Source organism: Ovis canadensis, chromosome 15 (genome assembly GCF_042477335.2).
Source record: "Ovis canadensis isolate MfBH-ARS-UI-01 breed Bighorn chromosome 15, ARS-UI_OviCan_v2, whole genome shotgun sequence".
NCBI classification, from domain to species: domain Eukaryota; kingdom Metazoa; phylum Chordata; class Mammalia; order Artiodactyla; family Bovidae; genus Ovis; species Ovis canadensis.
Genome location: NC_091259.1, coordinates 88,116,487 through 88,131,700, shown reverse-complemented (window position 1 = coordinate 88,131,700; position 15,214 = coordinate 88,116,487). Strand labels below are relative to the sequence as shown.

Sequence of the window (15,214 nt, the reverse complement as noted above, 5' to 3'; positions counted from 1 at the left end):
GCCAACAAATTTCTTCATTTTTCCCAGCTGGACGTGGCACGCAAGTCACGATCCCAGACTCCAGGGTCATAAAGGTCTGGATTCGAGTCCCAGATCTACCATTTTAGTCTAAAACCTTAGCCTTAATTTCTTCAACAAAATGAAAGTTGAATTAGACAAAGGCTACCGCGCATTTAACCCACTGCTTGGCGATGGCGGGTTATCACGGAATGTAAGCTTTGCTGCTGAGCTGTTAGGAATGAGTGTGGGTTCTGGTTCAAATGTCCACGTATTGCAAATTTATTTTTCTATCAGGACTAATGACAAACCACAGCAAGCTCTTCCCTGGTAGCTCAGATGGTAAAGTGTCTGCCTGCAATGTGGAAGACCTGGGTTCGATCCCCGGGTCGGGAAGATCCCCTGGAGAAGGAAATAACAGCCCACTCCAGTACGCTTGCCTGGAAAATTCCATGGCAAGGAGGAGCCTGGTAGGCTACAGTCCATGGAGTTGCAAAGAGTTGGACACGACTGAGCCACTTCACTGGTTCACAGCAAGCTTGGGCTTCCCAGGTGGCACCCGTGGTAAAGAATCTGCCTGCCAGTGTCAGAGATGCAGGAGACAGGGGTTTGATCCCTGGGTCGGGAAGATCCCCTGGAGAAGGAAATGGCAACCTGCTCCAGTGGACAGAGGAAGTTGGTGGGCTGCAGTCCATGAGGTTGCAGAGAGTTGGACACAGCTGAGCACAGCACAGGGGTGGAGGGGGCAGCAAGCTTATCCAGGTTAGTGAGGAGTCGCTGGCGCGTGTGCTGAGTGCATGTGACGCGGCAGGGGTGGGCTGGTGCTGGGGCTGCTCTTGATACCAGCCCCAAGTCTTGCGCAGGGAACCGTGACCTAGTTCGGCCGCAGGGAAGACATCAGGGTCACGCAGGGTCACACATCCATGAGTTCAGGCCTGGGATGAGCTGAGGCACCCGTAGGAGGACCCTCGCAGTCTGGAGGGAAGGGAGGGGCAGCAGGAGAGGGTGCCCCCGGGACGGAGCCGCCTCCATCCCCTCATCAGAGAACAAGCATCGCTGTGACCCCAGCCTCGGCCCAGTCTCCTGAGAGCTGGGTTCACCGGGAACGCTGGTGGGGCTCCTGGCTGGAGAGGTCAGCTCTGCCTTCACTGACATCTCTACTGTTCAGGTCTCCGGACGCTGCCTCATCCTCTGGCTGGTACCTGGGGAGGTGTCACCCCAGCATCCTGAGGACAGGGGCTGGACTGAAGGCAGAGCAGGGAAAGGGCTGATGGGCCCCCTGCGGGGAAATCTCACCCCTTCTCCCCGTGGGGTGGGGGTCACGGGGGTCAGGCCTTCCCAAACGACTCCCTCAGCTGCCCTGACCCCCATTTCCCTGCACCTTCTCTGGAGGGACCAGCCCTCCCTGTACAATCAAGCTCTGCTAAGACCTCATGGTCTGGCCTGGGTGCCCACTTTTCTGCGGCGTCTCCCGTGAAACTGGTGGAACTCCCACTCCTGAGCCGTTCAGCGGCACCAGCCCTCTCCCATGCCTCATGTTGTAGTTTTTTCCAAAAGATGACACAGAGCGTAGACCTCAGGCTTCATAAGGGCTTCCCAGGGGGCACCAGTGGTAAAGAACCCACCCACCAAAGGGGGACATGTAAGGGACTGTGGTTCGACCCCTGGGTCGGGAAGATGCCCTGGACGAGGGCATGGCAGCACACTCCAGGATTCTTGCCTGGAGAATCCTGTGGACAGAGGAGCCTGGGGGCCTACATACAGTCCACAGGGTCTCAGAGTTGGGCACGGCTGAGCGACTTAGCACACGCTTCATGATGCTTAGCTGGGCCTTGCCGCTGGTGACCTTTCTGGGCCCCTACCGCAGAGGGGAGGGGCGACTGGGCACAGGGAGGCACCCGGGCTGCCTGCGTCCGCTCCTGGCTCCCCACCCCCCACTCCCGAGGGGCAGGACGCCTCTGGTTCACTAACTGCAGGACCACAGACGAGCCATTTCCACAAACGAGCCTCAGTTTGTTCATCTGTAAGGAAGAGAATCAGACAAGAGGGTCCCTAAAGCCCCTTTAGTTTCTGATGTCAGAAGGCCGACCACCTCGTTCGGGCCCCAGGGGGTAGGCCCGCTGATTGGCTGCTCACGGGGCGCCGGGTCTCACCCGACCTTTTCGTCCATGTGATGGGGAAGACCCGCTGACCTCCTGGAACAGGGCGCCGGGTGGGGAAGCCCACCCCGCCCCAGGCAGGGGAGTGGGTGCCTAGCTGGGCTCCTGAGTGAGGGGCCTGGATGTGTATGGCCCTGGGAGGAGTCCCAGAGAGAACGAGAAGTCTCCCTTCTCCGGCTTGAGGTGGGGAGGAAAAATTCACCGACAGTTACGTCTCCTGTTTCCTTCTGCGTCTGGGATCCACTCAAGTCAGAGAAAGGGACCCTGCAGCCCCGTCTGACATGGGGCCTGCCTGAGTTCCTGGGGACTGCAAGGGCCGGGCTCCTAAGGAAGCGGAAACGGGCCGTGGCCAAGGTCCGGGAGGCTGAAGGGGAAGGGCAGACGCCTCCGGGTGTGCCCTGTCTCCTGGTGGGCTGGGGGTGATGGGGTGAGTCAGATCCGGGTCCAAATCCCAGCCCTCTCGATTCCTGGCTGTGTGTCCCGGGGCAAACGACTCAGCCTCTCTGAGTCTCCATTTATCTTCAGAAAAGGGAACCTAATAACTACCTCACAGGACTATTCTAAGGAGTAAATGAGCTAACACGTGCGAAGGTGCCTGGCACTTGCTGGGCTCCTGTGGCTCACGCTTATTCCTATTTTTATCTCTTACTCTTTGGAAGGGGGACGGCCAGGTGCCACCGCCCTGGGGTTGGGGAAGCAGAAGGGGGTGAGGCAGGGGGTGCAGGTGAGATGGGGGTCTTCGTGGGAGCTGGACCCATCTGCAGGGTGGCGGGGCGGTCAGGCCCAGGCCTTGGCTGTGGCCGCTGTGAGTGAGCAGCAGAAATGAGAGCCGCTCCCCCTCCCGCCCCCCCCCCCCCACCCCGGCGCCCCTCGGGGTCTCCCGTTGGGAGGCTGGGCGCCCCAGGCTGAGCGTGCGGCCGGCGGGAGAGGCCTTAGTGGCCGATAGAGTAGGCGCCCGAGTCCGTGGACTGCTTCTCCTCCGTGGTCTGGTCGCCGGTGTCCCGGGGGTGGGCAGAGGCTGGGACCCTCAGCGTCGTCTCACTCACCTGCAGGCAGAAGGGCTGGCGTGAGCGGGCTCCGACCACGGGCGGGGTCCTCCCGTGGGCCCCCGTGCGGCCGACTCAGCTGTCGCGGCTCATGGCCGGGGCCGGGGGGAGCGAGGGCAGATGCGTGTGACCCCAAAGAGCAAAGCGAACCCCGAGGCAAGCCGCGGCAGGGTCTGCCCACCCCCGAGGGGCGACGAGCGGGTGGGGATGCTGAGAGCAATGACCACTCCCCGCGCTCGGCCAAGGTCTGCCCGTGGGACACCCGGCATGCGCTGAGGCCCAGTGAACGCCCCTTCGTGGGCCCAGGACAGTCCAGGGTCCAGCTCCCCCGCCCCCCACCACTCACCTCCTCAAACTTCCTGGCCTTGTACTGGTCGGCGCCCTTGAGGAAGTTCAGCAGGATGATGTCGCAGAGGACGGTGCCCTGGAGGGACAGCGGGCGGCCCTGAGCGCTGCGGCAGGCCGGGGCAGCGTTGCGGGAAGCGGGACGGCCCTAGGGGTGCGGCGTGCCCTCCAGAGCAGCCCGGCTGACCTTCCTTTAGGAAAACGCCCGAGGGCTTTGCTCTGTCTCTGGGACCCACCTCCGCAGCTCCGGGGGGCGGGCCCACCCTGAAATGCGCGGGGAGAAGCCGAGGGAATGCGGGGGAGGGGGGGATGGGCGGGGCGGGGGGCGTGCGCCCGACCCCGGGGAGCAGGGCTCTGCGCCTGCTCGGCTCTCAGGTCTGGGAACCCTGGGGTCTCCAGCAACCACCCCAAACTCCGCCACCTTCACGGTGATGGGGAACTCCGACTTGGTAACAGGGGTGGCGGTGCTGGCCACGTAGGTGTCAGCACAGGAGATGCTGGCCCAGCACCGAGGGGATGGCTCCAGGCAGAAAAGGGCCCCCCCCCCCCCCCCCCCCCCCCCCCCCCCCCCCCCCCGCCTTCTCCAGGCTGGCCTGCTCCCCACCCACCGCCCACCCTGCGCCCCGGGCGTGACCGAGCCTGGAGGGCTCGCACTCACCACTCCCACCGAGGTGAAGGCCGCCACGGAGCTGATGATGGTGGGGATGATGTTGAACTTGCCAGCCTGGTGCACGAAGACCAACGTGAGTGTGCAGGGCGCCCAGCAGGGCCGGGTGAAGCCTGAGGCTTAACCTGGACTCCCAGCCAGGGCGGCCGTGGAGCCAGAAGGCTTCTCGGGGGACCAGTGGGCGCCCCCCACCCCCACCGCGCTGCGGAAATGTGACCAGCGAGGGTCTCTGGGCGGGTCAGTGGCAGGCCCCGGCCCCGAGGCCAGGAAGGGGCCTGGGTCTCGCCCCTCGCCCCCGGCCCAGAACTCACGTCCCCGTACACCAGCACGTCGAAGCGGATGCCGAAAGCCTTCAGCAGGGTGCGGTACTCACTGCCGTTGTCCATCTTGTAGTACTTGGCGAACCTGGAGGCCAGAGGGGAAGGTGCAGACCCGCTGCGGGCTCCTGTCTCTCCTGCTTAAACCCTCAGGGTCCCCGAGAGCCCTGCAGCCCTCGTTCACCGCCCAGCCCTGCCTGACGGTGGGGCGGGACTCCCGCCGCGGTCCTCCCCGTGTGTTCAGCTGGCCGCCTGCACAGCCAAAACCTGGAGGGTTTGTTAAGGAGGCAGATTTCCAGGCCTGGCCCTGAACGCAGAGAATCTGCAGCTCAGGACTAGGTCCCGGGAGGCTGCCTTCTAAATTACTCCTCTAAGTGAGTCTGACGCGGGGGACGGTGTGAGCCACGCTGGACTCCAGGCTTCCACCGCTCTCTTTCTCTGGGAGTCCTCTCCCAGACGGGTGTGCGCCTTGCCATGGGCGTCTCGGCCCGCTTGGATTCAAAGCCTGCTTCGGCCACTTGCCAGCCGCCCAACTTGGGACAGCCACTTAACCTCTCTGAGAGTCGACTCCTTCACCTGTGAGTGAGCATAATACGGAAGTCCTGCTACAAAAACAGTGAAGTCACACGTGTCAGGGGCTGAGAACCAGGTCTGGAACAAAGCAGGCCCCGAGAGAGGCTCCCTGGTGCCGACACTGTGGAGGAATACACTGATTCCGAAAGGGCTTTGTAGAGCGGCTTTAAAAAGTGCTTTTAGGAACTTCTCTCAGGGTCCACTGGTTGGGACTTCGTGCTTCCAATACAGGGGACGCAGGTTTGAACCCTGGTCAGGGAACTAAGGTCCCTCACGACACAAGGCGTGGCTGAGACGATGATGATGATGATAAATGCTTTCAGACACTGCATCTCACAAGCCAGTGGGATAAGGGCGTGACTGGCTCTAGGGGCTAATGACTGGTCCAGGGTGACTCACCTGGCCAAGACCTAGTGCTGGATCTGCAAACCCCCACCCCGCCATTCAAGAACTCGCTCTCTGAGCTTTCTCTGCCGTGTGCCGGGAACCACGCGGAAGACCGATCAGAGTGATCACGTTTCATTCTCACTGAACACAGTGAGGTGGGTGTCGTGCCATTTGGGGATGCCTGTGGTGGTGACGGGGTCTACCTGCCGGCTCACAGTCAGCAAGGACTTGGATTGCACTTGTCCTTCGGCTTCTAAAGCCAGCGCGTTTCCTCTACGTGGCTGTGCATATTACGGGTGAAACTAACTCTGTGTGTGCGTGTGCGTGTATGTACGTGTGCGTGTATGTGTGTGTGCGTGTATGTATGTGCCCAGTCATGTGTGTGTGTGCACGCGTGTGTATGTATGTGCCCAGTTGTGTGCGACTCTTTGTGACCCCGTGGACTATAGCCCACCAGGCTCCTCCGTCCATGGGATTTTCCAGGCAAGAATACTGGAGTGGGTTGCCATTCCCTTCTCCAGGGGGTCTTCCTGACCCAGGGCTCGAACCCGCACTGGCTCCTGCGTTGACAAGTGGATTCTTTACCACTAGCACCGCCTGGGAAACTAACCCTGCTGCTGCTGCTGCTAAGTCGCTTCAGTCGTGTCCGACTCTGTGCGACCCCATAGTCAGCAGCCCACCAGGCTCCCCCATCCCTGGGATTCTTTAGGCAAGAACGCTGGAGTGGGTTGCCATTTCCTTCTCCAATGCATGAAAGTGAAAAGTCAAAGAGAAGTCGCTCAGTCGTGTGCGACTCTTAGTGACCCCGTGGACTGCAGCCCACCAGGCTCCTCCGTCCATGGGATTCTCCAGGCAAGGGCACTGGAGTGGGGTGCAGGGTAATCTTTTTCGGCTACTGCCCCAAAGCGGTAACACAGCCTCCCACTGTTAGCATCCCAGGAAGAGGATTTGGATTCGGTGAGTCCCCACCGAGAAGGGACACGGAGAGCTTTGCAACTGTCTGGGGTCCACACCGGTCTTTTTATCGGGCACCTCCCTTTCAGCATTTCCAGTCCCCAGGGGCTCCCAGGCCCATCCTGGGCCTCTCCCAGAACAGAGGACAGCTGAGAAACTCACTCCCTGGAAGTGTCCAGCGACCGACACAGTACCCCTCCCAGGGATGTTTGCTTTCCAAACTGTCCAGCGGGGAAAATGGAAGTGCGAGCCCGAGGGGACAGATAACGGACGGATCGCGGCGGGGAGGAGGTCACCTGTCGGCGTGTGGGGGAGAGCCACCTTGAATCGTAAATGTCAGCTCCTGTCACGGCTGGCCGGGTGGCTTCCCATGTGGCTCATCAGTCAAGAACACACCTGCCAGGGCAGGAGACTCGACTTCAGTCCCTGGGTCGGGAAGATCCCCTGGAGGAAGAGCTAGCAACCCGCTCCAGTGTTCTTGCCTGGGAAATTCCATGGACAGAGGAGCCTGGTGGGGTACAGTCCGTGTGATCGCGAAGAGTCAAACACCACTGAGGGACGCAGCCAGCATGCCCGTCAGCTCTGGGAACTCTGGGGTCAGGCAGAAACGCGCTTAAATCCTGGTTCCACCACCAAGGCTGCAGGTGTGGGCTCTTTCCTAGGACTCAGCCCCTGGGGTTTCACTTCTGGCGTCTATAACCCAGGGCGTGCTGAGGCCTCCTCCACAGGTCAGTGAGAGGGGTGACCCTGAGCCCACCCTCCGAGGCGGGCGCGCTCCTGACCTCCATGTTGGACGTCCTCTCTGTCCTCTGCAGAGACCACTCCCACCCAACCCCCTGCCCTTGGGCCGGGCTGGTCCAGCCAGTGGGAGGCGCCCGCGGGTGGCCAGAGGGTGAAGGGAAGACAGGCAGGGTGCTTTTTGTCTCCTGGCTCCTCTGCGGGGCCTCTAACCAGGCTGGCCTCCCACCTGAGGCCCAGAGCCTGCAGGGCAGCCTGCCCACCTCTGCAAAGAGTGCCTCCGTCTAGTCGCCCCTTTTGAGACCCCTGACTGTTACCTCCTGGGACTCCGGCCCTCCCCTTCCCCACTTTACAAGCTGGAAGCTTGGGCCTGGAGAGCTTTGTCTGGGTCAGGAGGGCGTGTTGCAGGAGGGGACCCATCTTCGGTTTCTGCCTGTGCCCAAGGGAAGCACCTGTTTGCCGACAGAGGCCTTGGAAAGGCTGGAAATGGTTCGGGGAGAAAACAGTCTCTGGGGAGGCTGACCCAGGCATGTGTTTCCTGCAGGGGCTCTGCAGCTAGAGGGAGAGGCTGGGGAGACAGAAGGGTCCTCCTGACAGTGAGACCAGAGGTAGAACAAACCCAGGCCTGGGAAGGAGGCTGCGAGAAGGGCAGCCACTTAACCCCAAGGGCAAAGCCTCGGTGGGGGAGTTCCCTGGCTGGCCAGTGGTTAGGACTTGGTGTGTTCACTGCTGGGACCCAGGTTCAATCCCTGGTCAGGGAACTAAGATCCTGTAAAATGTGCAGTGTGGCCGAAAAGGGAAAAAAAAAAAAAAAAAAGATTTGGAGGACAAGGAAATACGGCAGCAGCTACCTCATCCTCACAAGTATGGTGAGCAGGGGAGCCTCCCTGGTCGCCCTCCCTGGTGGAACCTCACTGGGAGGCGGTGCGTCTGCGCTCCCAGTGCAGGGGCCCGGGGCTCCATCCTCGGGCAGGGAACTATATCCTGCACGCCACCCCTAGACCTGGTGCAGTCGGATAGAGACATGTAAAAGAAAATCAGGGTCAGTGTGGTCTGGGGGAGGCGGCAGAGAGCTTTACAGAGCGAGGCAAAGAGCCCCAGACTGGAACCGCACCGGCCGTAAGAGAACAGGACAAACACCAGAAAGGAAATCATTTCTGTAAAAATGAAGAGGCCCCAGAACCTAATTCTGCCGGCAGGCCTCGCGGGAGAGTTCAGGAAGTTTGCAGAAGAAGGGTCTGGTGTGGGCAGAAGGCTCCAGAAAGTCCTCGCTGTGGCTTTCTCAGGCTGGCCCAAGGCAACGTATGAACCGTCTCCATCTCCACACCCACATTCACAGAATTCAGCAGAAAAATACGCACATCTCTAGAGCTTCTCGGGAAATCTCAAGAACGCAGCGTTGGCCCATTTTGCAGATGGAGAGACAGCCGACAAGGTCGCTCTCCTGAACTGGAATTCCGAGGCACACTCACAACCCCCCAGTCTGTGCCTTCAGCCAGAGCTCTCCTGCCTCTGGGTGCTAAGTGGCCGCAATTACTCTTGTGTTCTTTCCTTTCCTTCTCTGGGAAGCACACAGCACCGGATCGGGAAGCCCTTCTGTGCTCCGCTTCTGTCTCAGGTCACTGGAGCGCTCAGGGCCCTTGTCTGGAATACGGGGCAGCTGAGGGCTGGGGATGGGGTGGGCGGGCAGAGGGGTCACAGACGCGCAGGGCCGAGACCGGGCCGCACCCCTGAGGTCTGCATCCCTGGCTCCCGGCCGCAGCCGTGGGGAACGCTCTGACATGGGCTCGGAGAACAAGAAGTTGGTATCCTGGGTACCGCCGCCCGGAGCGGGGCTGGCTAAATTTATCTTGGGAAGGAATGTGAAGACAACAGAGAGAAGAACCAAAGCGGACTTGGTTCCCCTCCAGCACCTGCCTTCCAAGAGGCAATAAGCACGCTCAGATCATTATCTCGCCGCCCACACGCCCTCAGAGGAGGCTTGGCAGGGACGGTTCCCGGGAGGAGGAACGGCTTTCGGCCTGGGGGTGAGGGGGAGGCCCCGGCTGCAAACGCGGCCTGACTTCTGCACACGGTGTGGCTGCAGTGGGGGTGGGGCGGGGGATCACAGAATCTGGCCCCACCCTGCAGCAGAGACAGGTTCCATGCGCACCAGGCTCGGGGCTATCTTCTGCCTTGGCACCCAACTGGACCGGGTTTCCTAGCCCCGTCGCCTTTACCTGGGCCCCCGGGACCACTTCTTGTCAACAGAAAGTGAAGGGAAGTGAGGGCTGTTACCACTGGGCTGGGGTGTGTGAGAGCTCTGTGCCTTCCTCATCCTTCCCAGCCTCATGGCTGGGTGCTCAGGAGCCAGGGGAGAGCTCAGGCCCCAGAGGAGGCTGACCCATGGGTGGCAGGACCCCCAGGGGACTTCACACAGCTCTCCACCCATCCTGACCCACAGGGCATGGCGCCTTGAGCAAGGCGTAAGCCTCTGCTGAGCCACTGAGCTGCAGGGGCTACTTGTTACGGCAGCTGGCAGCACTTACCCTGACTACTACAAACCCCTCCCTCATAGCTCAGCCACTGGGAAAGAATCTGCCTGCAGTGCAGGAGACCCAGGTTCAGTTCCTGAGTCAGGAAAGGTGCCCTGGAGAAGGAAATGGCAGCCCACTCCAGAATTCTTGCCTGGAGAACCCCATGGACCGAGGAGCCTGGTGGGCTACAGTTCATGGGGTCGCGGGAATAGGTCACGACTTAGCGACTAAGCCGCCACCATTACGGCACAGCTCAGAAGACTGAGGCTCAGAGGGAAGAAGTATTTGTAGAAAGAATGAGCTGACACTGGGGAGTCATTCAAGGTTTCAGAGAGGGCGGATCCCAAGGACACCACACTGCCGAGAACACACCTTCTTAGGGAGCCCGGGAGACTGACGTGCGGTCCCACAGCTGTCGTTGACCAGCTTTTTGACCCTGGGTGAGTTTCTCAACCTCTCTGAGCTTTTTGCTTCGGTCAGTAAGTGAGAGTAAAAAGAGCTGCAGGAAGGAAGGCGACGGGATGGTGCCCAGATCCGTACTGTGAGTGCTCAAGGCACGTCGGGTTCCTCACCCTGAGAATGGGGCAAAGTGAAAGCGCAGACTCGAGAGGGCTTCCCCGGTGCTCCAGTGGCTAAGATTTCGTGCCCCCAGTGCGGGGGGGCCAGGACTCAACCCCTGGTCAGGGAGAACTCTAGGTCCCACATGCCGAATGAAGAGGCCACATGCCGCACCTTAGGGTCCCACATGCCACAGCTGAGACCTAGAGCGGCTGGATGAGTAAATAATGAGTAAAATAAACATTTACAAAGAGCATAGGTGAGCCACGAGGCGTCCAAAGGAGGACCCCAGCCACCTCACCGCAAAAGGAGAAGGGCTTGAGGTTCCCCGGTGGCCCAGTGGTTCAGACTAGGCGCTTTCACTGCCGCGGGCCTGGGGTTTGGCCCCTGGTTGGGAACCAAGACCCCACAAGCCGTGTGATGCGGCCAACAGATAAATAAATAAGCAGAGAAATAAACGGAAGGGCTGAGCTACCCCGAACCTGCGTGCAGGCCAAGTCACCAGTCGTGTCCGACTCTCTGTGACCTCACGGACTGTAGCCCACCAGGCTCCTCTGTCTGTGGGATCCTCCAGGCAAGGAAACTGGAGTGGGTTGCCGTGCCCTCCTCCAGGGGAATCTTCCCAACCCTGGGATCAAACCTGCGTCTCTCATGTCTCCTGCACGGCAGGCAGATTCTCTACCACTGGCGCCACCCAGGAAGCCCCACCCTGTGGCTGAGCCCTGACTTTCCCCAAGTCCTCTGATTCCTGCCTCTCTGGCTCTGGTCCTCTTGGCTAGGAAATGGGGCCAGTGAGGACGGCATCTGCATTCAGCTCCTCGGCCTGGAATGCCAAGCCCCAGGTCTGCGGTCCCAGCCTCACCCTCAGAGGCCCCTCACCGCCCGCACAGCACGCTGCCCGCTTTCTGGACCCCCTGAACACTCTCCGTGCACGCTGATTTCTTGCCTCTGCCCCGATGCCCCTTCTCCTCCCTTTCCCCACTGCACAGACTCCTATTCATCCCGCGGGGCCCAGCTCCAGGGCGTGTCACTTCTGCTACTCCCCACAGTTCTTCAGAGCTCCCTGCTCCATGCCAGGCGTGGTGCCAGGCACCGCTGACGCACTGGCAAGCTCTGCTCTCGGATGAGGAAGGGAAACAGGAACAAGCTGCGCAGACCCACACGCAGGGAAAAGTGGATGCCAGAGCACAGGGCATGGAGGCTGGCGGGTCAAGGAAGGCGCCGTGCGAAAGCGACGTGGACGCTGAGCCTTGACGCGCCGGGGGCCGAGAGGTAAGAACGGCCGGAGCTGGGCAGCTTTCCTGGCTGAGGGGTCTGCAGGCCCTCTTGAGGGCAAGGATGCTGCGCCCTGAAAAGCTCAGCGACCTGGTAGGTGGAGGACAGAGGGGAAGCGGCCCTGGCTGGTGCACTGCCCGGGAGCCCGCCTGTGTCTCTCTCCCCACCGCTGAGGCCAGGGGCTACGTGGTTTGGCTCGAAATTGCCCGCGGTGGCGTGTTTACACCACGGAAATCGGCAAGCACTGCAAATCAGTGCTCTTTTTTTTTTCCCCCCAGCGTGCTGGCTTCCACAGGTGGCTCTAGTGGTAAAGAACCCGCCTGCCAATGCAGGAGACGTAAGAGATGCGGGTTCGATCCCTGGGTCGGGACGATCCCCTGGAGGAGGGCATGGCAACCCACTCTAGTATTCTTGCCTGGAGAATCCCAGGGACAGAGGAGCCTGGCGGGCTACGGTCCATAAGGTCACAGAGTCCAACACGACAGAAGCAACTTAGCACGCACACAGGCTGGCTTACAAGCGCAGCACTGAGGCTGAAACGCCCCTTCAGGCTGCCTTTCCTGTCTCTGCTGGGATCCAGGCCTCTGCTCCAGTACCTGTCACCCCAGACTGTAGCTAACAATTAGGACTATTGGGACTTGCCTGGTGGTCCAGTGGGTAAGAAGCCGCTCTGCAATGCAGGGGGCGTGGGTCTGATCTCTGGTCAGAGCAACTAGCCCCACATTGCAGCTCCTGGGCCAGAACGTCACACCTAGAGAGCCCACAGGCCGCAATGAAGATCCCGTGTGCCGTGACGAAGACCCGCTGCGGCCAGATAACACAGAAATAGTTTCTAAAACAATAACCGGGGACTATTAACTACAAGTCGGATCTGCCTGTCTCTCTTTGCCCAAGGGCCTGCCCAGTTCAGCAAGGAGTCGGGTAAATGCTTGCTGGAGGGGTAAATGGATTTCTGAGATTCCTGACATCTCACAGTAGAGCTTCGCAAGGTTGGCCTCCGAGTTTCCTCCTATCCATTTCTCCCCATTTGTCAGGTGGAGCTAGGACAAGGCAGGAACAAAGGCTTTCTCTCTCCACAGCAGAAGCATTCAGATCTGACAGCTGGCTGGGTGGGGAAGTACATGCTATGGCTGGGAGCAGAGCAGGGAAGTAACATAAGCGTGGCGCTTCCTTCCGCTGAGGAAGCCGGCGGCTTCCACACCCGTCGTTTCATCGAGGCCCCTCACAACAGCAGCTCCAGAGCAGCTGGTGGCTTCGGGGCCCTGGAACGATACCATCCTGGGCTGGGGCTCCGGCTTTGCCACTTGGATGAGCTACAAAACCTGGGGCTCAGTTTCCCCAGGTGCGCCATGGAAATACAGCAAGGGGGCACAGCTGGGATCCACACGGTGCCTCTGGAACCCACAGCTCCCTGCCCATCCGCTGCCGCTTCCCTGCGAGAAGAGGCTTTGAAGGGAGCGTTGGCTGCAGCCGGTTCAGCTGGTGCCTGCGAAAACACGGCGGTGCGCTCTGACGCGATGATGCCAGGACGATCAGGGGGAGGAGAGACCCTGGACACCTGCCCGTGCTGAACTGGGGAGCGGGGGGAAGCCTGCGAGGGGGCACCAATCGGCAGGGCTGGCCCTCGGGGTCCAGGGGGCCCCCGAGTCCACACTGGAACTCCTGTGGAAGCTTCGTGCTGAACGGTCACCTGTCCCAACACCCAGCCTCTCTCTCTCTCCTGTTACGACTGCACCCTGAGGCAGGAGGGATCTTAGTTCCCCGACCAGAGATTGAACCCCACCCACTGCATAGGGAGCTCCGGGTCTTAATCACTGGACTTAGGGGAGCCCCCCGGCACCCAGTCTCTGCTCTCCGACCTCCACAGGCTGCCTTCCTGCCCCCGACTCCTCCCTGGTTTCTAGTGGGGGGCTGGTGGGTGGGAAGCAGAAGGTGGGGTATCGCTTCTACCCGCTGCTGCTGCTTTGCTGGGGTCCCGCCTGGAGCTGGGTCGCTGTGCGGCTGTGGCCCGTTCCGGGCTCCATCCTCTGCACTGACTTGGGGGGCCAGGGGTGGGAGCCCTGCATGCGCTTCTTCACAAACCCCAGCTGAGCCGGCTTTCCCGCCACGCCCCTCGCAGAGACACCTGTTCTGTGCCCACACAGGATGCCCTCAGCACAGGACTGAATCAGACAGTTCTGAGGCCTGACAGCACTGGGAAGTACTGAGAAGCTTGCGCGCGCGCGCGCGTGCGCGTGCGTGTGTGTGTGTGTGTGCGCGCGCGCGCGCGCGCGCGCGCGCACGGGCTTCCTCCTGCCTCCAGCAGCAACAAAGAATGAGTAAGTTACAAGCGTCAATTACCATAATAAATCACTTGTCAGAGGTGCTGCCTCGGGGCAGTGTGGAAGCTTCATTCTCGGGGTAGAGGGGGTACACACCACAGGTCTACAAATAAAGAGCGCATGCTTCAGCAGCCTGAGTCTCCAAAGCCATTCCCCAGAAGCCCTTCCCCAGACGCCCACACGCACTGAACTGGGCTTAGAGACAGTCACCTGTAGCCAGCCCATTTCACAGAGGCAGACACTGAGGCCCGCAGAGGGAACGAGGCCTTGCCGAGAAATCACACCGAGTTTTTGCGGCAAAGCCCGAACCACCGCCTGGACCTCCCTCTGCTTCCCCTCTGTTTGGTCTTTCCTATTCTTGGCTCCCCCAGCAACAGATCTGTGTGCATGTAAACATTCTCATTATTTGAGTGCAGGCTTATCATCTCTACTAGATTAAAGACTCCTTGGTTGGGTCTTCCCTGGGGGTCCCATTGCTGGGAGTCGTCCTGCCCACACAGGGGACGTGGATTTGATCCCTGGTCTGGGAGGATCACACAAGCCACAGGGCAGTACGACCACTGAACCCACCTGCCCTGGAGCCCATGAGACCACCGCAGCGAGCAGCCCACTCACCGCAGCAAAGAACCAGTGCGGCCAAGAATAATAAACAGATAAAGTTATCTCAAACCGGGGCTCTGTGACAACCTAGAGGGGCTGGATGAGGAGGGAGGCGGGAGGGGGGTTCAAGAGAAGGGGACGTACGTACACCTATGGCTGATTCACGCTGATGTTTGGCAGAAACCAACCTAATACTGTAAAGCAATTATCCTTCAATTAAAAATAAATAAATTTCTTAAAAAGTTAAAAAAAAAGTTCCTTGATCCTAGGAACTGGTCGATCTCAGGGACGGGAGAGCCTGGTGGGCTGCTGTCTGTGGGGTTGCACAGAATTGGACACGAGTGAAGCGACTTAGCTGCAGTAGCAGCAGCAGCAGAACAAAAGAAAAAGAAAGGGTATGAGGAAAAATTTGAAGAGATTATGGTTGAAAATTTCCCCAACATGGAAAAGGAAACAGTCAATCAAATCCAAGAGGCACAGAGTGTCACACAGGATAAACCCAGGAAGAAACATGCCAAGACACATATTAACCAAGCTAACAAAGACTAAAAACACAAAGAAATAACATTAAAGCAGCAAGGGAGAAGCAACAAGTAACATACAAGTGAAACTCCATACACTTAACAGCGGATCTTCAAGCAGAAACTGCAGGCCAGAAGGGAATGGCAAGATAGATTTAAAGTATTGAAAGGGAAAAAAAACCACAACCAAGATTACCGTACCCTGCAAGGATCTCATTCAAAATTGATGGAGAAATAAAA

The 15,214-nt window shown here is 59.7% G+C and overlaps 1 protein-coding gene across 3 annotated transcripts in view; it reads right to left on the bottom strand.

The window, feature by feature from the left end:
• Positions 1-1,989: 1,989 nt before the first annotated feature.
• The window catches only part of P2RX3 (purinergic receptor P2X 3), a 35,988-nt gene continuing 22,763 nt past the window's right edge, over positions 1,990-15,214 (bottom strand). The window contains exons 9-12 of one of the 3 annotated variants that reach the window (XM_069553588.1): positions 4,526-4,619; positions 4,206-4,271; positions 3,549-3,626; positions 1,990-3,202 (exon numbers count right to left, since the gene is read on the bottom strand). In XM_069553588.1, coding sequence (XP_069409689.1) covers positions 3,089-3,202; positions 3,549-3,626; positions 4,206-4,271; positions 4,526-4,619 — 352 coding nt within the window. In that variant the 3' untranslated portion in view covers positions 1,990-3,088. Of the gene's footprint in view, positions 3,203-3,548; positions 3,627-4,205; positions 4,620-12,596; positions 13,019-15,214 lie in introns of those variants that run through there. The other 2 variants (XM_069553587.1, XM_069553589.1) reach the window with 2 other exon arrangements.